Source organism: Copadichromis virginalis, linkage group LG1 (assembly GCF_057382275.1).
Source record: "Copadichromis virginalis isolate Kocher_CV1m ecotype Utaka linkage group LG1, C_Virginalis_male_GT1.1, whole genome shotgun sequence".
In the NCBI taxonomy this organism is placed as follows: domain Eukaryota; kingdom Metazoa; phylum Chordata; class Actinopteri; order Cichliformes; family Cichlidae; genus Copadichromis; species Copadichromis virginalis.
The window spans coordinates 20,584,678-20,606,741 of record NC_140618.1 but is presented as its reverse complement, the minus strand read 5'-3'; the positions used below and the strand labels follow the sequence as shown (position 1 = coordinate 20,606,741).

The 22,064-nt window shown below is 39.6% G+C and overlaps 2 protein-coding genes across 9 annotated transcripts in view; both read left to right on the top strand.

The window, feature by feature from the left end:
• Window positions 1-7,998, top strand: part of nfat5b (nuclear factor of activated T cells 5b) — a 42,815-nt gene extending 34,817 nt beyond the window's left edge. For 5 of the 7 annotated variants that reach the window (XM_085453878.1, XM_085453859.1, XM_085453894.1 and 2 more), the window contains 2 exons: window positions 117-1,893; window positions 2,816-7,998. In XM_085453878.1, the coding sequence (XP_085310004.1) occupies window positions 117-1,893; window positions 2,816-3,054 (2,016 nt within the window). In that variant the 3' untranslated portion in view covers window positions 3,055-7,998. The remainder of the gene's footprint in view (window positions 1-116; window positions 1,894-2,815) is intronic. The other 2 variants (XM_085453886.1, XM_085453871.1) reach the window with 1 other exon arrangement.
• Window positions 7,999-8,750: 752 nt separating this feature from the next.
• kars1 (lysyl-tRNA synthetase 1) lies at window positions 8,751-21,311 on the top strand. Of its 2 annotated transcripts, XM_085453835.1 has the most exons (15): window positions 8,756-8,832; window positions 9,545-9,703; window positions 9,991-10,129; window positions 10,246-10,411; window positions 10,498-10,591; window positions 10,928-11,114; window positions 15,533-15,658; window positions 15,821-15,940; window positions 17,058-17,220; window positions 17,526-17,699; window positions 17,857-17,942; window positions 18,026-18,111; window positions 18,198-18,324; window positions 18,448-18,591; window positions 20,801-21,311. In XM_085453835.1, the coding sequence occupies exons 2-15, from the start codon at window positions 9,573-9,575 to the stop codon at window positions 20,873-20,875; spliced, it is 1,818 nt and encodes a 605-aa protein (XP_085309961.1). In that variant the 5' UTR covers window positions 8,756-8,832; window positions 9,545-9,572; the 3' UTR covers window positions 20,876-21,311. The 2 variants fall into 2 exon arrangements, with proteins under 2 accessions (XP_085309970.1, XP_085309961.1); XM_085453844.1 differs by lacking the exon at window positions 9,545-9,703 and having other exon boundaries at window positions 8,751-8,832.
• Window positions 21,312-22,064: the final 753 nt, after the last annotated feature.

Here is a 22,064-nt window from a genome sequence, read left to right as displayed (position 1 = left end):
CCCTGAAATAAAGCATAAAGGTAGTATTCTGTGTTTTGAAAAAGAGAATAACAGTGATGCATAACTGAAAAGCAAAGTGAAGCACATCTTTTGTGTTCTGTTTTGTGGGTTATCAGCAGACTGGTGATCTGTGCCCAGCCCAGCAGAACTCTGATATGACGGCAGGACATCTAAATAAAAACAGAGTATTCTCCAGCAACCTGTCTCAGCCTGCAGGTGATCCTGACAAAGGCCAGGCGCCTGTTTTTACCAGCGCTGAGCCCTTAAGCACCATCCAGAAGCAGGACATTGTTGCGGGCAGCTCGTTCTCTGTGCCTGCAGACTCTCTGCTTCAGCAAGGATCACAGCAGTTCCTTTTGGAGACCAGAGATGGCCTCAGGCAGGAGAGGCCAGGTGTCAGTTCTGGAGCTGTGGGAAGGTTGTGTGGGGAACCTGCATCTCAACCGCAGCAGCTGCCACTCTTTCCTCCAGATGAAGTAGCCCAGCTGGAAGAAGCAGTGAGACAACTAAAAGCCAAAGGATACTGTAACTTATCACTTCAATCTGACAACCCTATAACCAAACAGCAGCAGCAACACATCCAGCATCAGCAACAGATCCAAAAACAGCAAATTCAGCAGCAGCAACAGCAGCAGCAGGTTATGGAGAATCTGCAGCAGCAGCTGTTTCAGTCACAGATGCAGATGCACTGTGCCATGTTTCAGGATGCATCCCAGGCCAAGAATGGAGAGCTTCAGGTCTCATCACCAGGTGTGGTGACTAACCAGGGATCACTTTTCCAGCCGGACCAGCAACAGCAACAACAGCAACAACAACAGCAGCAGCAACAGCAGGCAGCTCTTTTTCAGCAGGCAAATGATCTTCTTTCTATCCAGACAAACTTCCTCCAGCAGACCCCATCTCACTCTTCACCACCGATGTTTCACAATCCCAGCACTCTGGCAGAAACGCAGGATCCACAGGGGGCGCTGTTTCAAAAAGCCTCCCAGGAACAGGTCCAGGCTGCACTCTTCCAAAGCACCATGACAGTGCTACAGTCTCCAGAGCAGCAAGCCTCATCCCCTGGACTCTTCCTCCCCCAGACCTCTATGTCCAATCAGCTTTCAAACAACAGTTCCCAGCAACAGCAGCAGCAACAGCAGCAGCAGCTGGCCTTCCTTAGCGCTTTACAATCTTCTTCCCCTGAACCACAGTCAGTATTTCAGACCCAGATCTCCCCCATCCAGCAGAGAAGCCCCATGGAGCAGGAGCAACCATCTCAGCCTCAACACCACACACAGCCAGCCCAGCAGGCCACCCTGTTTCAGAACATCTCCCCACATTCATCTACAAATTCACTTTCTCCAGGCCAGCAGCAGCAGCAACAGCAGGCTGGCTTGCTGTTTTGCAGCAACACACTTTCCACACCAGACCAGGGCTCTAGCATCCTTTTCAGTAACCAAGGCCAAATGCCTCCTTTGACCAACAACAGTCTAGTTTCTCAAGAGCCCCAAAACACCCCTCTGCCCTTTTCTCAAGCCAACATGGTGACGGTAACCCAGCAAGATCGCCCAGAACCCATGACCTTAGGGAACCCTACTGAACCACCACAGCAAGCCATGTTTCAGGAGCAACAACCTATGCAGCTGGGGAACAGCAGCAACAGAGAGGAGCAGCCTGTGGGTCTCTTCATGCCTCAGTCCACTATGGCCTCTCTGCAGGGGGGTCTGGCCGCTCAGGAGCTTGCACAATCAGCCGTGTTTGCCTCACAGAATGGCGTGGCAAACCTCCAGACAACTACGTCCTCCCCTGTTCAACAGCCAGGATCTCTGTTTCAAACAGCTGTGAGTGGGAGCGTCAATCAATCCAGCCAGCCTCAACAAGCTGGCCTCTTCCTTTTCGGTATCCAGAACGGTAAGGAATTTATTAGGCAAGTGCACGTTGTTGAAACTGCTGAAATGACTCAAAGTGAGAAGTGAGGAACAAGATTATCACTTAGTTACTTTTAGTTCACTCTGGTTGCTCTCATTAGAGTTGTTTCCAGATGCAGCAAACAGCTGTTTATGGCAAGAAAAGATACAGTTAGTAATTAGCTGGTAAACCTAAAGGAGTATTACATAGTCAAAAAGCCCATTTTTCTTCTTCATTATTTAGCAGAGCTAAAAAGAAGCTTCGTTGAGTGATGAGACTCACAACTTTGACTACTGAGCATTGCTTCGTATCTATTCAGTAGATTCACCACATCAACTTAAAGCGTGATAGAAAGTTAATGTGTTCATTGCATAGACAAGGGCTAGGCAACTCCAGGCTGTGTTGGATCAAGGACACATCTAAAACCTGCAGGACACCAGTACTCGAGGCCTGGACTTGCCTACCCCTGGCATAGACTGTATCTCTATGTATCACTACTTGTTTCTGCTGCCCTCAAGTGGCAAAAATGAGTTACTTCAGATAAAATTTCACATGTCTGTGAAATACCAGTATTAGAATTTATCCTTTTTATTTTTATTAATGTTCATCTTTAACATATTTGTAAAGTTGTTTTTTTTTTTTATCCCCATCCTTTAATTGTCCAATAAAAGAAAAACAAAACACAATTTTTAAGTCTGATTTATAGGTTGCAAATTGGCAAGAATTGAGTACAGTCAAATCTGGATTGTGAGGACTCATTATTGACAGTAAAGTAGTGTCTCCACTTTTCATTCAAATTTATGACCAAAGCATAAGTAATTAATAATCTGTTCACTGCTTACTTTATTCAAGGGCCTGTGGTTTGTTATTTTCTTGACTGTGGTTCCTGTTGAGTCATGAAGCTCTTTCTGTTCCTTCCTTGCAGAATGCGGCCAGTTGATGGAAACTCCTGGAAACACGCTGTCAGATCAGATAATAGCAATCAGCCAGTCTGGTCAGAACCAGAGAGAGAGTGAAGCGCACATCCAGTCCCTGCTCAGCCAGTCCCTCTCTCAGTCTGGCACTGTGCCGAACACCATGTCTGCCTCTCAGAACATGGAGAAGATTGACGATCTGCTGGTCAGCCTGCAGGAGCCGGGCAGCAACATAACTCGTTCCTACTAATTGAATGCAGGTTTATAACTTTTTCTTTCTTTAAAAAGTTTTATATGTGGAAAGATTGTAAAAATTTGTAGGTCCAAATATTGTCTCTTAGGAATTTTATGTAAGTTAAACCTTTAAAATTAACCCTCAGTGATGTGTTTATTTGTGGTCACTTCATGTTTTGTTTTTTTCTGAACTATATGCATATGATTTGGTCTTCTTTTAAGGGTGTGTTAGGAAAGAACAGTTAAGATGAGCTAAAGATTTTATAGTGATCATGAAGATAAAGTGGACAAATTAATATTCGGATAACTAAAAGAAATGAAACATAAACATCTCTAACTCAATGACTGAATGGCTGAAAATGGCAATGGACTCCAGAGAAGGAAACTTCCGTGAAACTTTGAAAGATGTTGAATTTAGACCTCGGGAAAGACACTAACCAGCAATCCTTGGAATTTGTTAGAGTTCTATCTGTAAGTAGAATTTCACTAATGTTATTTGCAGTATCTTTTAGTTCTTGTGGTGTTTTCACAAATCACATTCTTTTTTTTTTCCTTTTTTAAAAACTTTTGTATTTTGGTTGCACGGAGCATGGATTGTGTGACACAGTGAGAGGAGTGCGGTATGTAGGGGTTGAAGGGGTTTTAGTTCAAGGACCACATGAAATCAGTTTGATTTCATTTCAGTGGGTGTTAGGGCAGTTCAATAACTTAACTTCAACTTTAAAAAGTTTAATAAACATAAGTTAATGAATCCTCCATTTTTCAAAAAGAAAACAAGAACCAACAGTCTGAGATGTTTTTGGTTTAACCTCAGTGTAGCATGACAGGCCATGAGTTATTTCTTTTTCAAGAGGGAGTTGGTTTAGACAGCCACTCTCATTAGTTGGATGATTTTTAATTACTTTTAACTACTGCTATTAAAAAAAACAACAGACTGAAGAGACCACAGATTGTGCAAGTTCTACAGTTTGTTAAAGTCTTTGAGTGGGCTGAATTGGCTCCTCTGCCCTCATGTTTGACACCCCTGGTAGGTAGCTTCTGTTGAGTCATGTGATCCAACAGTGTAGAAAATGTGAAAGAAGGCTGGAGCAGGCAGAGAAATGAGAGACAAAGGACGAGCTGTAAAAACGAATACACACTAATCTTATGTAATATCGCAATTAAGTTTTGTTTGTTTGTGGGTAATATTTCATTGTTGTAGCAGCAAGCTTGCACCCGATAGTGTAAATAAATCCGCTTTAGTTGTCTTTGTCACAAAGTGACTTTGGTTTCATCGATGATGGAAGCTCAGATGCTCACTAGGTGTGCTGTACTTTTCTGTGTTATATTTTGCTGCAAATCAGTCTTGTCAAGGCCAGTTGAGTAGACTGATGATGTGAAACACACACCAGTCAGCCACAATAATAAAACCTTCAATAGTTTAATGCAGTTTATCGCCCCGCTGGGAGAACTTGGTTCCTGACATTCATGAGGATAACTGGACCTGTTGTTTGACCAGCGTAAATACAGCTCAAGGAACATCACGCTTCCCAGATCCCAGTGATGTCAAGCATCGACAGTTTGAGCTGGAACAAGCCTGGTCTACGGACTCCTCAATTTACTACCGACCAAGTCCAGAAGGATCCTCGCCACCAGAGATCAGGACTCCGCCAGAGGTGTTCTTGAGGGACCCATGCAATATTAGGAAGATGGGTTTTAATGTTGTGGCTGATCAGTGTCTTTTTGAGTATGAAATACTTTGCAGTATCCACCACAGTGTACAGGCTTTGTAATGACGGCGTGACAAAATTTAAGGCATTAAAAAAAAAAAATCATCACCAGGAGGCAGCAAGTTTGCCTGAAGCTGCCTCTTCTGCATTGTTTACAGTGAATATGAATATGGATCATAAAAACAAATTACCACGAGAGTCTGATTTAAGCCAGTATCGCTAAATGTGTCCAAATTAGTTACTGTATAACAAAAATGTTTTAGAACAGTGTGAATTTTTGACATCTATGTTACAACTGTCACTGTTCATTCACAGAAAAAGCTAAAACATTATTAGTCCTTTATTTTATTTATCCAGGTAAAAATTCTCATTGAGATTAAAAATCTAATTTCCAAGAGAGACCTGGCATCGTACTAACATATTAGAATCCTAAAAGCTGTGCTGGAAAACTGGACAAATCAGGAAAAACTTACATTACCTGCATTAAAATGTTAAATGCTAACTTCAGATGACCTATATCTCGTATATGTACATGCACCTAGAGCAGAATATATTATATGTAGAATATATATATTATATTTTTATTGTGTGCTTTAGTGTCATTTTGTTGGTGTCATTCTGCGGCAGGCACGCATGAACAGGAGTAGTAGTCTTTTTTCTTTTTTTTTAAAGCCTTTCCAGCAGGTTATTAATGTGATTGATTCAGTGAATGTTGAAAAAGCAGCAGCATTCACTAATGCTACTGCACATCTCATCCAGGATAGTGTAGTAACATGCACGAATAGAGCCCGCTACGTATGTTTTCTTGTAAATGGATACTGTACAGTTTGGATACTGTACTGTACAGTTCATGTCGCCGTAAGCAGTTTGCCAGTGACCTCTGGACCAAAGGTTGACTCAAATCTTGCTCTGAATGAATCCAGGAATGATGGAAGGCCAGTTTTATGGCTCATGAGTTTTTATTCTCTTTTTACAGGCTTGCATTTTAGCTTTAAGATCAGCGTAGTTTTTTTTTTCTCTTCCTTTACAGAATTTACAGATTTTATTTTTAGATATTGTTCTACTGTTCACGCTTTCCCCCTCAATGTCATGTCTAATTTCCCTTTAAAGTGTGTGCACGAACAAGGTGCTGGTCTCTGATAGGATCGGCCCCGTTTTACGCCTCGTTGTTGCCGTGTTTTCTGTGTATAGTTTGTCAGAAGTACATCAACGCCGCTACATTTTATACGCTTTCAAATCTGATTTAGCTGTCGGTTAGGATGGAGACGATGTAAACAGGGCGTAAGTTGGAAGAGTTGGAGTGGTTTTTAAAGGGACCCGATTCCTGAAGAAAACCCGTCTTTGGAGAAAAGAGCTTTCTGAGACTGGCTTTCTTCAATTTGTGACTTTGTTTAATAACTAATATTTCCAGTGTTGAATATTTATGATTTAATTTCCTTTTGTTTGTAGATACTAATTCTTTTTTTTTATCAGTTTAGTACTTGTGCCTCTTTTCAGAGAAGTATATCTTAATTTATTTGTGTGTTGGTTAGTCTCCAAATTGTAATCGCAGCTGTGTTTCTAACTTCGTGAATGACACAGTTCGTGATTCGGCAGCCACCCCCCAAAGAGACATGCACACATGCTGATACAGGCACCTTGCGATGGATATTTCCGTGCACAGTTCCTTCTGTGACTTGCAGAAGTTGTAGTTACACCTTTAAGCTGACGTCACATGTTTATTTATGGTTTGTAATTAGACCGAAGGTCCGATGTGACCAAATACTTAAAAACAGGGCAACAGTATTTTTACAATGAAAATCATCCTAAATGTGCATCATGGTTGTAAAAGTGTCATTTTGAGACACAGTGAATGAATGGTACACATAAGGGGGAGGTGATTACTTTTTTTTTTTTTTTTTTGGGGGGGGTAGTAGTTTCCTCAGTTGTGTATATTATGTGTAATTGTTGATCAGATATGAGTGTGTTTCCCTCATTTACACCGTCGTGTATGGAAAACAAGAGGGAGGTTTTTGTTTTATTTTGAAAAAAGTTCTCGTTTTTCTCATTTTATTTAATTTTCTTTTTCAGTAGAACAAGATGTGGTTTTCTTTTATTATAACCTATTAATATTATGTCAGCAGAGTCACACACATTTTAGTTGTTTTGTGTTTTTGTTTTTTGTTTTTTGTTGTTTTTTTTTACCATATACACTGCTTAAAACACCCATAAAGATTGTACACGTGCCTTAACGAGATGTTGTAGCAACAGTCAGATTGACGTTTTACCATATCTGCTTGTTTAACACCTCGCTGGCCTTACCGGGGATGGTTAGTCCTTATTAAATAGAATGTTTCAAGCCATAACACTTTGAGTGCGCTTTAAGTGCTCGACAACAGTGACCAGATAAATGAGGTTGTGGTGGATTCATGTGTTGTGCAATTTGTGTCATATCTGACTTGTTTGTACTGAAGTACCCATTGCATTTATGTTGTTCGACACAGATGCAAAAAAGATTTTTCTCTGAAACTGCTATGCAGCTAATAAACCTTTTTAAATGTAGATCTATTACTTTTTGAACATATATTTTTCTATATAGCCTCTCCCATTTTTAGACTAAAGGAGAAACCAAAATAGATGTTCTTTGTTATTTACAATTTCTGCCTGGTTTTAATTCTGTTAGTCAAAATGCTAACTTTTCAGCAACAATTAAAGATGCTTTCTTGTGTTTTCGTTGAGACAAGGGTCACAAATGTGTGTTTTCTTTGTTCCCATCTTACTTAAAGGCTTTGTTAGGAGATGTGAGTCATACCTCCGTCTATACCAGTTGTTTACTGTGCAGTGGTTCCCTTTCTTCTGATGTCCCTCAGGGCATCCTGTTAAACAGGATGTAATTTTAATTGTCACGAGTCATTTTGCTCAGATCTGTCAGACCAGTAAAAGGTGGTGCACACTAGGTTTGTTCTGCAATTTGAAACGGTGTGGATAATTATCTTTGCCACAAATTCTCTACAAATTGTACTTTCCATTTCTCTGCCATATTTAAAGCCTAAGTGAACCACTCTTCTAGTAAACATCCGAAGGTGTAAAAATCTTCCTTTCTGTTTCTAACCATGTGAACAACTATCAAATCATCATTACCCAAAATATTAAAAAAACAAACAAACAAATAAATAACTTTTATATATCTGGCTTTTATTGGGACATTTTTACTCTTGCAATTAATTTTCTGTTAAACTTGCTGCTATCTGTAATAAATGTATTTACTTTAAGTTCTAGTTGGGTTTTTATTTCATTTTTCTGGTGTAAAACTATTACTTGGTTATGAGAGGAGGACACGACTTTTATTAGTTTTAGTTTATTATTTGGATGCCTTCTTAACACAAATTAGGTATTCCTAGTTTTGTGTTTGTTTTTCCACACTGGCTTTATGTAGATTATTTTCTGATGAAACATAGGATTATGTTTCAGAAAATAATAGTAGTATCATTTGGTATATTCTTACCAAAACACCCTTTTTTAATGAAATAAGTAGCAACAAAATATCAGATAAAGCAATCTGTAACTGAGAGTTAATTTATTTATTGCGCCTAATGGAATAAAGTCTGGCAAAATCGTTTTTAAACGTTTCTCCTAAGCGTAGGATGGAGGGAGAATAAACTGGACCTACCTTATTCCAGCTTTAAATGTGTTGAAAGATGATATCAATTAAACTACACGCATTCATGCAGCATGAAGGCGACAACATACAAGTTATGAAACATTTCAGTTCATGTTAGATTTCAGAACATTTAGTAATATTAGTATGCAATTAAATCCCGATTTATGTATTGATTTATTAATAAATAAAATAGAATATAACAAAAAAAACAAAAAACCCCAGCACTGACGATCTGTCAGCTCTCCACATTCAGCAGGCCGTAATTTGGGGCCCACCTTGTGACGTATCCTTGGACGTTTCAGTTTTCTGGTTTCCGTCAGTCCTTTGAACGCACCACTCAGTTCTCGCGTTTCTGCGGCGCACGCATGTCAGTTTCTCTTTCTGTGCGCTGCATCAAGAACATGGCAGACGTGAAGACGGTGGACGGAGACAAACTCAGCAAAAAGTGAGCTTATTCGTTTCTTCTTTCGCATTTTCACCGCTCTTTACCTCTATCGCTTTTGTCACATCGTCCAAGATTTTTTCCTTTCGACAGTTATGGCAGTTCCAGTTTGGCACCGCAAAACATCAGGTCAGAGCGTGAAAACGTAGTGAAGGTCCCGTATTGAGGCAACGTACTAGCCTACATACCCCAGAATTCAAGTCGTGTGTGTTTCTGGTAGTTGCAGTCCTAAATTTAATTTAAGACCAGTGGCGAAAGTGTCTCTTGTTGACGTGTGAAACTACAACATCCACAATACATTGTTAAACGACTTCGATACATCGTGCAATCGCGTGGGCGTCTTATATGTGCAGTTATAATTTTAGCGAATGATGGTTTATCGGGTGAAACTATGTATGCTGATTTGTTTATTTAGAAGGACGCTCTGTTTAATATAAAAAATCTTAAATAAAGCCAAGCGCATGTTACTTCGTTCTTCCAGATCATCTTTGTTTGCCAAGAGTAAAGCTGTAGAAAGTGAAACCGGAATCTAATTACAGGAAGTGTAAAGCTAATTATATAAAAATATATACTTGTTTACTTGTTTTGATCTTGGAGGGTCTTGCCAAATAGGAGGGTTCTATCAACCCCAGCAGGATGTAGTTTTGCCTGAAGGACAGGGCAGAGACAGCCTTCATATACTGTACACTGTCTTTGTATATGTCTATTTTCTCAGGTCTGTCTGCTGACTGTCGTAGTTCAGCATGCTGTGTCTGGTCAGGGCAGCCAGGCAGCAGCTGTGCCAAGCCTGTGGGGTCAGGGGACAGTGGTTAAAATATGCGCCCCCATGTACAGCTGCAAGCCCAGCTCAGAACCGCTGGAGAGGTGACAAAAGGTTGGTGGCTTTTCCATTCCAGTGCGGAAAACAACCAACCTTTTGTCATTAGAGCTGATGTGTTCGTCCGTTTTGCATGAATATTTGTTGTACCTCTCTGCTAGTAGAAAATCATGTTGTCCTTTTGTTTTGCTTTTATTTATTTTGGTTACAATAATAGAGTAGGTTATATGATGTGACTTTTTGGCTTTTTTGAATTCCAAAAGATATTTGTTTTTAGTTGCAAATGCATCATAAGGGCGAAATGTGGTATCCAACCACTGATTGCTGTTTTTGTTTTTATTCAGTGAGCTGAAGAGGCGAATGAAAGCAGAGAAAAAGGCAGCTGAGAAAGAAGCCAAGGTTAAAGAGCAGGTGGAGCAAAAAAAAGAATCAAATGACCAGGGAACAGAAAATGCCTTGGATGAGGAGACGCTTGACCCCAATGTGAGAGTTTTGCGTAGTTATTTTACCTCAGTGCATATATATATATATATATATTAAACCCTTTTTAAAAACATATATTAACAACAAGAACATCTGTCTTTTCCCATGTAATACAGCAATACTTTAAGATCCGCACTCAGGCCATCCAGGAGTTGAAGGGCACAGCGGAGGACCCTTACCCACACAAGTATAATGTGGACCTGTCGCTTACAGAGTTCATTGAGAAATACAATCATCTACAGCCTGGAGACCAGCTGACAGATGTTGTTCTCAGTGTGTCAGGTAGTGAAAAGTGTTTACTATCTCTTTTTTTTTCTGTGTGTTTGCACTTAATTGTAATTAATCCAAACTGAATATATGTTTGATAGGCCGCGTCCATGCTAAGAGGGCTTCAGGTGCCAAGCTGCTGTTCTATGACTTGCGAGGTGAAGGAGTCAAATTGCAAGTTATGGCAAATTCAAGGTACAGAAACAAAGTTGGGTTGTTGTTTTTTTTTGTTTTGTTTTTTTAGAAAACCCAAAGAGATTTCACCTCTTGACGCTGTGAATGACACACTCCCCATTTGGGAATTTGTTTTGGGTTTGCATGGATTGTGCAAAAGTAAATGTTACAGATTCATAATGATATATTTAAATTATAATGAGCTGATGATTTACCTTTTCATCAAGATTTCTTGATTATGTGATAATTATAAAATCTAAGGGAAAAAACTGCATTTACGTCTCCAAATAATGTTTCTCCTTATGAGGAAACTTCAAATTGTAGTGACTGATTTTCTGTGTTACCTTCTTTTTTCAGAAACTACAAGTCTGAGGAGGACTTTGTGGCTATCAACAACAAACTGCGCCGTGGTGACATCATTGGTGTCCGCGGTAACCCAGGAAAGACCAAGAAAGGGGAGCTGAGTATAATTCCCATTGAGATGACTCTACTGTCACCATGTTTGCACATGCTACCCCACCTCCACTTTGGTCTCAAAGACAAGGTAGTGACCAGCACACACTGTAGGGACAAAATTATTGGTCCATACCTCTTCATCTTTTAATTCATTTGTTTTCAGTCCCTTTACCACAGGCGCATGAAATATAACATCTAGCCAGGCAGGCTGCCAATTCAAGCGTGGTATTTTAATTGGATGCAGTCAGTTCTTGAAATTCATTCTGTCCCACATACAGTGGGGCAAAAAAGTATTTAGTCAGTCACCGATTGTGCAAGTTCCCCCACCTAAAATGATTACAGAGGTCAGTAATTTGCACCAGAGGTACACTTCAACTGTGAGAGACAGAATGTGAAAAAAAAAAATCCATGAATCCACATGGTAGGATTTGTAAAGAATTTATTCGTAAATCAGGGTGGAAAATAAGTATTTGGTCAATAACAAAAATACAACTCAATACTTTGTAACATAACCTTTGTTGGCAATAACAGAGGTCAAACGTTTACTATAGGTCTTTACCAGGTTTGCACACACAGTAGCTGGTATTTTGGCCCATTCCTCCATGCAGATCTTCTCGAGAGCAGTGATGTTTTGGGGCTGTCGCCGAGCAACACGGACTTTCAACTCCCGCCACAGATTTTCTATGGGGTTGAGGTCTGGAGACTGGCTAGGCCACTCCAGGACTTTCAAATGCTTCTTACGGAGCCACTCCTTTGTTGCCTGGGCGGTGTGTTTTGGATCATTGTCATGTTGGAAGACCCAGCCTCGTTTCATCTTCAAAGTTCTCACTGATGGAAGGAGGTTTTGGCTCAAAATCTCACGATACATGGCCCCATTCATTCTGTCCTTAACACGGATCAGTCGTCCTGTCCCCTTGGCAGAAAAACAGCCCCATAGCATGATGTTTCCACCCCCATGCTTCACAGTAGGTATGGTGTTCTTGGGATGCAACTCAGTATTCTTCTTCCTCCAAACACGACGAGTTGAGTTTATACCAAAAAGTTCTACTTTGGTTTCATCTGACCACATGACATTCTCCCAATCCTCTGCTGTATCATCCATGTGCTCTCTGGCAAACTTCAGACGGGCCTGGACATGCACTGGCTTCAGCAGCGGAACACGTCTGGCACTGCGGGATTTGATTCCCTGCCGTTGTAGTGTGTTACTGATGGTGACCTTTGTTACTTTGGTCCCAGCTCTCTGCAGGTCATTCACCAGGTCCCCCCGTGTGGTTCTGGGATCTTTGCTCACCGTTCTCATGATGATTTTGACCCCACGGGATGAGATCTTGCGTGGAGCCCCAGATCGAGGGAGATTATCAGTGGTCTTGTATGTCTTCCATTTTCTGATGATTGCTCCCACAGTTGATTTTTTCACACCAAGCTGCTTGGCTATTGTAGATTCACTCTTCCCAGTCTGGTGCAGGTCTACAATACTTTTCCTGGTGTCCTTCAAAAGCTCTTTGGTCTTGGCCATGGCGGAGTTTGGAGTCTGACTGTTTGAGGCTGTGGACAGGTGTCTTTTATACAGATGATGAGTTCAAACAGGTGCCATTCATACAGGTAACGAGTGGGGGACAGAAAAGCTTCTTACAGAAGACGTTACAGGTCTGTGAGAGCCAGAGATTTTCCTTGTTTGAGGTGACCAAATACTTATTTTCCACCCTAATTTACGAATAAATTCTTTACAAATCCTACCATGTGAATTCATGGATTTTTTTTTTTTTTTTCACATTCTGTCTCTCACAGTTGAAGTGTACCTCTGGTGCAAATTACTGACCTCTGTCATCATTTTAAGTGGGGGAACTTGCACAATCGGTGGCTGACTAAATACTTTTTTGCCCCACTGTATGTCACAGTCACCTATTAGTGGTATTATTCGTAAAGCAGAAGCATTTCAGCACTATAGCAAGTCGCCCCACAAAAGTGCTGAGGTGCATATTGTATTTGTAAGTCACAAATGCTTTGTTTACTCAGTAACCGGTGAGTTCCAAACCTTCTCTGGTATTAATATCAGCACAAAAATTGTTTGCCAAGAGCTTCATGCCATGGGATTGCATGAGAGAGCAGCTCCTGTAGCTGTAATGTGTAGGTGGTCCAGTACTTTTCTTCAGGTTGTATATTAAGGCAGTGTTAGTGAAACTAAACGGTACTTTTGTCGTCTCTTTCTTAAAGGAACTAAATCATTTATAAATGGGAGTGCTACCCAATTTAAAAGGTTAGCTTTAACAGCCAAGGCATTCATTCTTCAATTTCACGATGTGCTCTGCTTCAAGGCAGCGACAAAGTGCAAATGACACAAGCTAGAAAAATGTTCTACTTTACAAGGCTTAAATGTTACTGTGTTTCTCCAGTGTAGACCTTTTTTCACAGTAGATGTTACGACTTTTAAAGACAATAGTATCATTCACTGCAGCATAGTCATGTGCCACTTTCTTTACCTGCACTGCAAGTGTTGCACACTTGGACAAATGACACTTCCAGGCGTGCATGAGTTCAGAATCGTTCTCTTTACTTGCTCATTTGCAACTGCAAATACAAAACACAAGCACTTCAGTTCAGCGTAGCTGCGCTCTGCAGGCTATCTGTGCAGTAGAACACACACACGACCATTTTACATATAACTACTGAACACGTGTTAACAAAGTACTCATTTACTCAGTATTTTCCCACCAATGTTCATATTACAATATTCTGCACACTCGTATGCTCCTCCAACTAGTATTGTTGCGCATGGAGACTACCCTCTCGATCCCCTCATTACATCATTTGCGATGTGACATCCCGTTTAACACCAGTTCGGGTACATCATGTAAATCACAAACTTCGACATTAGCGTTGTGTTCCATTAATGACAGTACCTTACTCTAATACATTTCTCATACGTCAACATCATTCTGTTTTTCAACACATAACTTGTGCTCACCTGCAAATACAAAACACAAGCACTTCAGTTCAGCGTAGCTGCGCTCTGCAGGCTATCTGTGCAGTAGAACACACAGGACCCCAAGGCTGCCCGATTCAGTGCCTGCGTGAGCCCAAAGCTGCCCGATTCAGTGCCTGCGTGAGCACCACCCGTGGGAATCATCATTGATCAGAGTATCCTAGCTATATTGCCAGTTATCACAGTATGTGTCAGAAATAGTAATACAGAACTGAACGCATAACATAACAATGATAAGAATGCATGAGATTATGGAGGGGGGGCAATATCTATTACAATACTTCCATCTGTGCCCACCCATTACATGAGTCCCACACTAGTCTAGCAGCATTTGAGTTGTTTGTCTTAGTCTTATGATATTTATTCAGTGACAGTTAAGGATCACTTTTGTGTTCACTAACCAGCTTTGGCTGCAGTGTCCAATAAGCAGAAAGCTTTTACAGAGGAGCTAATATTGCTGTGAATGTAGACTTTAGCCTCTGTTAAGAGGAGGGAAACAAATATATCTGCTGTTAGAACTGCAGTAATCAGTATTGGGCTACAACAGTTCATCAACTAACTAGTTTCTTTTTTAATTCTCACAGCAAACATTTTGTTCAATGCTCTATTTAATCCACAGCTCTGTAGTGCGCAGTTGCAGCTGAAATAGACCTGCAGTAGAAATGTATTTAGGAGCAGCTTGTGAATAAAAGGTATGATGACGATGATGCTGCCATGGTTTAATATTAATAATGGACTCCCTTACTGAGAGGGTGACCTCAGATGGAGCGAAAAACAGCAGCACTTGTTACTTTAACAACCATTAAAACTTTTACTAGAAAAAAAGCTGGCAAGAGTCCTTAAACAAACCACCTCTTCAGCAAGACCCAACGTGGAGAAAAGTGAACTTCAGTGTAGCTGCTGCCATCCACTGCCGTTTGTTTGATACAGCAAAACTATAAAACTGCAGAAGGTAAAATAAGAGCATATCTGTGCAGATGAACTGCTAACTTACTCTGATATAATCTTTAGGCATGCTTTCTGTTTGAGTGATACCTGCAGAAGACAGGGCTGAATCTGGTCTGTTTTCTTCCACAGGCCAGTAAAAGTAAAACTCTGCACCACTGACCCAGTGCTGTTAGGCAGAACTTATTATTAACTCCAGTTCAGACCTGCACCATTAGAACATGTTTTTGCAGCACAGGACAAAACCCAGTTCTAAGGATGCTGATGTGCTTGCTTTTATTCATTGCACTCTGACAGACACTCAGTCATTCACACAAAACACGTCCACATGAACAAACACCTAATCTAGTGAAGGCTGTTTTAATTTATGCCTTAGCTTAGATTAAATGCAATGAAAGTTGTTGTTTTTTTTTATTTTTTATTTTTTGGCAGATGTTGTAGTTCCAATTAAACCACTAGAAATATTGCCAGTTTTGAAATGTAAAATGATGGGCAGTTCATTTTAAAAGACCTTTTTTTTCCCCTCTCTCTTTTGAATAATGAATGTATTTTCCCAATGTGAATTCCTTCACTCAAAGGAAACGCGATTCCGCCAGCGCTACTTGGATCTGATTCTCAATGACTACGTGAGGCAGAAGTTTATAACTCGCGCCAAAATCATCACATATCTACGCAGCTTCCTAGACCAGTTGGGATTTTTGGAGGTAAGTTGGATTTGAACATATACCTAACTAATCTGTGTTTGTCTGTTTGTTTTTTGGTGTGTGGATTTTATAAAATAATGTTCTAATAGTTTGTATATTTGTTTAAACATATTGTAAGTTTAAATCTGCCGTGCTGATTCATGTTTTATTTTTCTGCTTCAGATTGAGACGCCAATGATGAACATTATTCCTGGTGGTGCAGTGGCCCGCCCATTCGTTACTTATCATAATGACCTGGACATGAACCTGTATATGAGGATTGCTCCTGAGCTCTACCACAAGGTAATGTGCTATCCCAGAGTCATCCATGTATGTCATGCTCCTCTGTAATTGTTATGAAATTATTATGAAATGCATCTGTCAGATGTGTTGCACTAACTCTTTACAGCGTGACAACTGATGTGATGGAAGAGATTTACAGTTTATTTCAACCCTGGACTCTCACTACACCTTACCACTAATAATCACTAATACGCTGAATCATTTTATTGATCTTGAGTAGATAGACTTCTGCTTACTATTAAATGTATTTGTTATACACTCACTGGACACTTTATTAGGTACACCTTGCTAGTACTGAGTTAGACCCTCTTTTCCCTTCTGAACTGCCTTAATCCTTCGTGGCTTAGATTCAATTAAGGATTAAGGTCCTGGAAACATTCCTCAGCAATTTTTGCACATCATTGATGTGAATCTTCCATTTCATCACATCTCAAAGTTGCTCTCTCACATTGAGATCTGGTGACTGTGGAGGCCATTTGACTACAGTGAACTTATTGTCATGTTCAAGAAACTAGTTTGAGATGACTTGAGCTTTGTGACATGGCATGTTACCACCAGTGGATGGGTACATTCTGGTAATAGGTAGGCAGTAGCATGTTGCTCAATTGCTGCTAAGGGACCCAAAGTGTACCCCTAAACCACCACCAGCAGTCTAATGGCTTCATGCTTTCGTGTTGTTTGTGCCTAATTCTGCAACTAACTTGTATTGAATTGTAGCATGTGGTCTTCTGTAGCCCATGTTGTCTGTTCAGAGATGCAGTTCTGCATACCTTGGCATATTGGTTATTCTAAGTGGTTATTTGAGTTAACTGTTACCTCCTCTCAGTTCGAAGCAGTCTGACCATTCTCCTCTGACATCATCAAGGCAAGTTTGACCAGAAAACTATAAACCATAGAGATGGTTGTGTGGGAAAATCCCAGTCGATCAGCAGTTTCTGAAGACACGAGTTACTGCCATGTGATGAGAATTTCCCGGTTCTGCGATACCTAAAGCACATCTGATCTTAATCAGTTTTTTTGATGTTCTAGTAAATTGGGTGAACCACTCAAAACTCTTAACCTGTATTTTTCTACCATAACTGAATTATATACACTGTCCATCATATGTTTCCCACAGATGCTCGTAGTCGGTGGCATAGACAGAGTGTACGAGGTTGGCCGTCAGTTCAGGAATGAAGGCATTGATCTCACTCATAATCCAGAGTTCACCACCTGTGAATTCTATATGGCATATGCTGATTATAATGACTTGATGGAAATCACGGAGAAACTACTCTCAGGTAAGTAGAGACTACATCGCGGCCATGTTATTTCATTGGTCAGTGAGAGTTTTCTTTCACACACAGTTATGACATTATGAGCTGTAACTCAGATTACCTCCTGATAAATTGAGTTGCATTAGAATATGTGACTTGATTTAAAACCTAAATGGGATTCGTGATTTGCTATTTGGCCAATGACAGTATAGAAAGCAGTCTTTGAAGCACAATGATGATGTTCTAAATGGCTTCATGAAAACTGATGTTAAGTTGATCAGAGCTTTCTCCTCAGGGTCTTTTCAGTTTTGTCACTTTGTTTGCTGCAGGAATGGTGAAGCACATCACTGGAGGATACAAGGTGACTTATCACCCTGATGGTCCAGAGGGACAGGCCTATGAGATCGACTTCACGCCACCATTCAAAAGAGTGAGCATGACTCATGACCTGGAGAAAATTATGGGAGTGAAGTTCCCTCCTGCTGACAGCTATGACAGTGATGGTAAGAATCTGTGAAATCTATAACAGACACTTCACATGTGAAAAATTACTGCTTCAGAAAAATGACTTCATCATCCTTACAATAGTTGATCATTAGGAAATATGTGTATTATTCTCTTGCAGTCATTTTTTTCCTTTTACTGTTTTCCCTTTTTTAGAGACACGTAAATTCTTTGACGACCTGTGTGCCCAGAAAGGAGTTGAATGTCCTCCACCCAGGACCACTGCCCGTCTCCTTGACAAGGTGGTTTATAAATTTACTTAACCTGTTATTCTTCTTTTTTCCTCCGTTGAATCTGACTTGCTAATGGCTTTTTACCCCCACAGTTGGTTGGAGACTTCCTAGAGGTCACTTGTATCAACCCAACATTCATCTGTGATCACCCACAAATCATGAGCCCTTTAGCAAAATGGTGAGAAATGCTATCTTTAGCCTTCATATTTATTTAAAATGGCAATGTTCAGATTTATACTGACACTTCTGACCCTTCTGTTACAGGCACAGAACCCAGAAAGGGCTAACTGAGCGTTTCGAGCTCTTTGTGATGAAGAAAGAAATCTGCAATGCTTACACTGAGCTGAATGATCCGATTAGACAGAGGGAACTGTTTGAGCAGCAAGCCAAGGTGTGTTTAAAGGATAATATGGCCTGTTTCACTTCTACTTCAGTGCACTGTCCTGTTCCTGGTGTTCTGTCTTTATGCTGTGATGGTATTGCATGTCAGTGATTTGAGGTGGATCTTTTTCAGGCCAAAGCTGAAGGGGATGATGAAGCCATGTTCATCGATGAGACCTTCTGCACAGCTCTGGAATATGGTCTGCCACCAACTGCCGGATGGGGCATGGGCATCGATCGTCTCACCATGTTCCTCACAGACTCCAACAACATCAAGGTAAATTAAAGTCCTCATGGTGAGGATTAGAGATGTTCTGCTGCCTATTTTCCTAAACCAGGGGAAAAATTAGACTAACCAATTAGTCTTAAACTTAAAAAAACAAAAATTTGCAAACCGTTTAATGTCAGAAACTTTGTTAACAAAGTAATTAATTATTTAATCATGCTCGGCAATATTAAATTATGCTGCTTAACTGTGCGGCACCTCGCATCGTGCATTATGAACATCACATATTATAATCTAGACAAAGAAGAAGAAAAACACTTAAAGCAATGTCAAATATAATATGAAAACATGATACTACAAAAAGGTTCATGTATTATTAAAATATGTAAAATTTACCATCCCAAAACCTAAAAAAAACTGTGACTGAAAAGTGTTATGTCGTGCATTATGAATTAGGCATGCTGTTCGAAAATTCACGAAAACCACTTAAAACCACTCATAAATTATCCATTTTCTTTCGTGAAGTTGGGTCACGGGAGCAGCAGCTTAAGCAAAGAAGCCCAGACCTCCCTTTCGCCAGCCACCTCCTCCAACTTATCCGGGGAAATAATAAGGCGTTTCCAGGCCAGCCGATAGATATATTCACTCCAGCAGCACCTGTGTGTACTCCAGGGCCACCTCCCAGTAGGACGTGCCTGGTCTCGACACCCTACCCCGTAGGCGCTCACCTACGCCATCTGGTGGCAGATAGGACACAACTATTTACCAACATTTGGTATCAATTTAAATGTAAAGCAGTTAGATTAAACAACAAATACATCTGGTTCTGACTAGTGACAATAGCAACGATGGCTAGTCGGCTAGTCACTCACATCCCTAATGGGGATGCCCAATTTACTGCTGTTCTGAGGTGTTCAATAGGTTTAGGTTTATGTTTATATTTATATGCTGTTTTTTGCTGTCAGGATCAAACTAAAAATTTCATCTGTTCCAACTTCAACAGGTGAATCATTCTTAGTTCTGCCAATGGTTTCTTCTCTAATGAAATTTCTCTATTTTTTTTTTTTGTGAAAAATTCCACTTTTTCTTTTTTTATTATTGCATTCAACCAGTTTTAAATTAATTTACATTTGGTGTTAGAGTTGGTACCCTCACTGTTTCTCCTGGAGCAGAATAATCACAGGTGTATGTTTTTATTACCCATAGAGTGGCTGACAAATGCATTAGACACATCTTACAAAAGCTTGTTTAAAACTAAAAATTTCTATCATGTATTTCACAAATAACAAATTGAATTTATAACTGAATTTGAGGACTGGAAATGAATTAACATCCAAAAAAGGAAACTGATTTTTTTTTTTCATTCATGGATTCAAGTAAATACCTGTAATTTGGCATCTCAGTCAAAAAAATAAAAATATGCTTATTTGTAAAATAATAAATATTAAAATTCATGGCTCCAGTTTGTTCAGTTCAGTTCAGTTTTGTTTATATAAACTAAATCACAGCAAACGGTCCCCTGAAGATGCTTTACATTGACGTAATACAGAGAAAAAGTACAGGATAACAACAGTAATTATATTTTACCATTAAAAATAGTTTTGATAAACCATACTTGATAAATTTGTTAAGTACTGTACATTTGACGAAGAGAACTTACATTATAGGTTCATGTTTTTATAAACTTGGCTATTTTAGTTTTGCTAAATGTATTTATTTTTATTTACCCTGGCTAATTTCGTATTTTTCTGATGCTAGGTGTCTTGGTCTTTTAAATCTTAATCCTTGCTCGTAATCATGTTACGTTAAAGGATGAGCCAGGGTTGCTTTTATTAGGGATGCTCCTGATGACTAATATCTAGTCATTTAAATTAGAGGGGGGGAAAAACATGATCATCGACTAACGTGTTCAGAAAACATTTAAAACTGAATACACTTTAAATGCACAAGTGAAAGATTGGCCAAATTGTTGTTTAGTGTGTGGTTAATGGTAGTTACTGAGACTACATTAAAATTATTCCCCAAAAATCAGTTTGTAGCCTAACTATGTAAGACAAAATGGTGCCTTTCTTGACTTGTATGTTTAGACTAAACTGCCCCAGAAAAGCACAGAATTGGAGAACTACCAAGAATAATGGGTTAATGAGAAGCTACTGTATGAACAAAACAAACGAGCTGCTAACGTCTGCCGGGCAGTTGTTATATCTTTGTGTCATGAAAAAGAATTCTCTGCTAACATTTTGTTTTTTCACCTTCACAGGAGGTGTTGCTGTTCCCAGCCATGAAGCCTGATGACAATAAGACAGCAGCGCCATCAGAGGGCACCTCTGTCTAATAACATGACCTCGGACCTCTCCTGCTATCACACCTTTGCAGGAGTCGGCATGAAGAAGAAGAATGAGCCTTTACCTCATTGTTGTCATCAGTGGAGTTTCTGGGTCTTGTGTTTTATCAATGTTAGTTTGTCAAATGATTGATAATTTCTGTCAGTAAGGAAAATCATCAGGTCTCAAATACACGTTTTGGATTTTCTGGGTTTTTTGTTTGTTTTTTATTCCATACACTTTCGCAATCCTGTCTGATCAAAATATACTTTGAGCTATTTAAAGGGATGCTTTAGGGTACAGCATATAATAACAATGTTCAAGACCCTCTAATACTCAAGTCTTTTTACCAGGTCTACTTAAAATCCTTGTCTAAGTTTTTCAAGTTGGACTCCACAATAATCCTTTGCCAAGAGGTTTGAATAAAGTTCATATAAAGTAAACTGATTTCTTAAGTCTTGTGTATGTGTTTATTTTATTTATTTATTTTTTAACAAGAATAAACCTGTGCTCATAGTTTGACATTTGAATTTATACATTTGTTTAATATCAAGGCTCCTAAAATGTGGTATATTTAACTTTTTAATGTTTGGTTTTTCACTATAGCATAATTTGGCAAGTGAAAATGGATGGTAGGATTTAATTATGAGGGATTATTATTTTCAGTATTCATAAAATTTGACCTAGTAACTCAATGAACCGAGTCTGAAAATTGAAACGCAAATAATCTCTTTTTCATAAAGAATGTACTCATTAACCCAACACAGTAAGTGACACCAATGGAATCACAAATATTAGTCCATACAAAGCACTGTAGCAAACAATGAAAAGTTCAAATCCACTAATGAGCCTAACTGCATCTACTGGTGTGGTTATTCCCAAAAGTGTCTGTCATTGTGTTTGTGTAAACCACTTAGCTTTTGCTCTTTAAAAGAATCTCCAAAAGTTGATTCTGTTCATCTGGACGTAGCATTTTCAGTGGGAGAAATGTTTCCTCACTCATCCAAGTGACTTCAGTCTCAGCTGACTGCAGGTTTCCCCAAATTTATAAACAGTACATTTGTATAATAACTGAAACCAGCCCACTGAAGGAACAATGGGCTGGGAGGTCACCTTCATCATAATTATGCAAATTCTCATGACCATTGATCAACAACCACTGATCAAAGACCACTGATCAATGGCCATGAGTCCCATTCA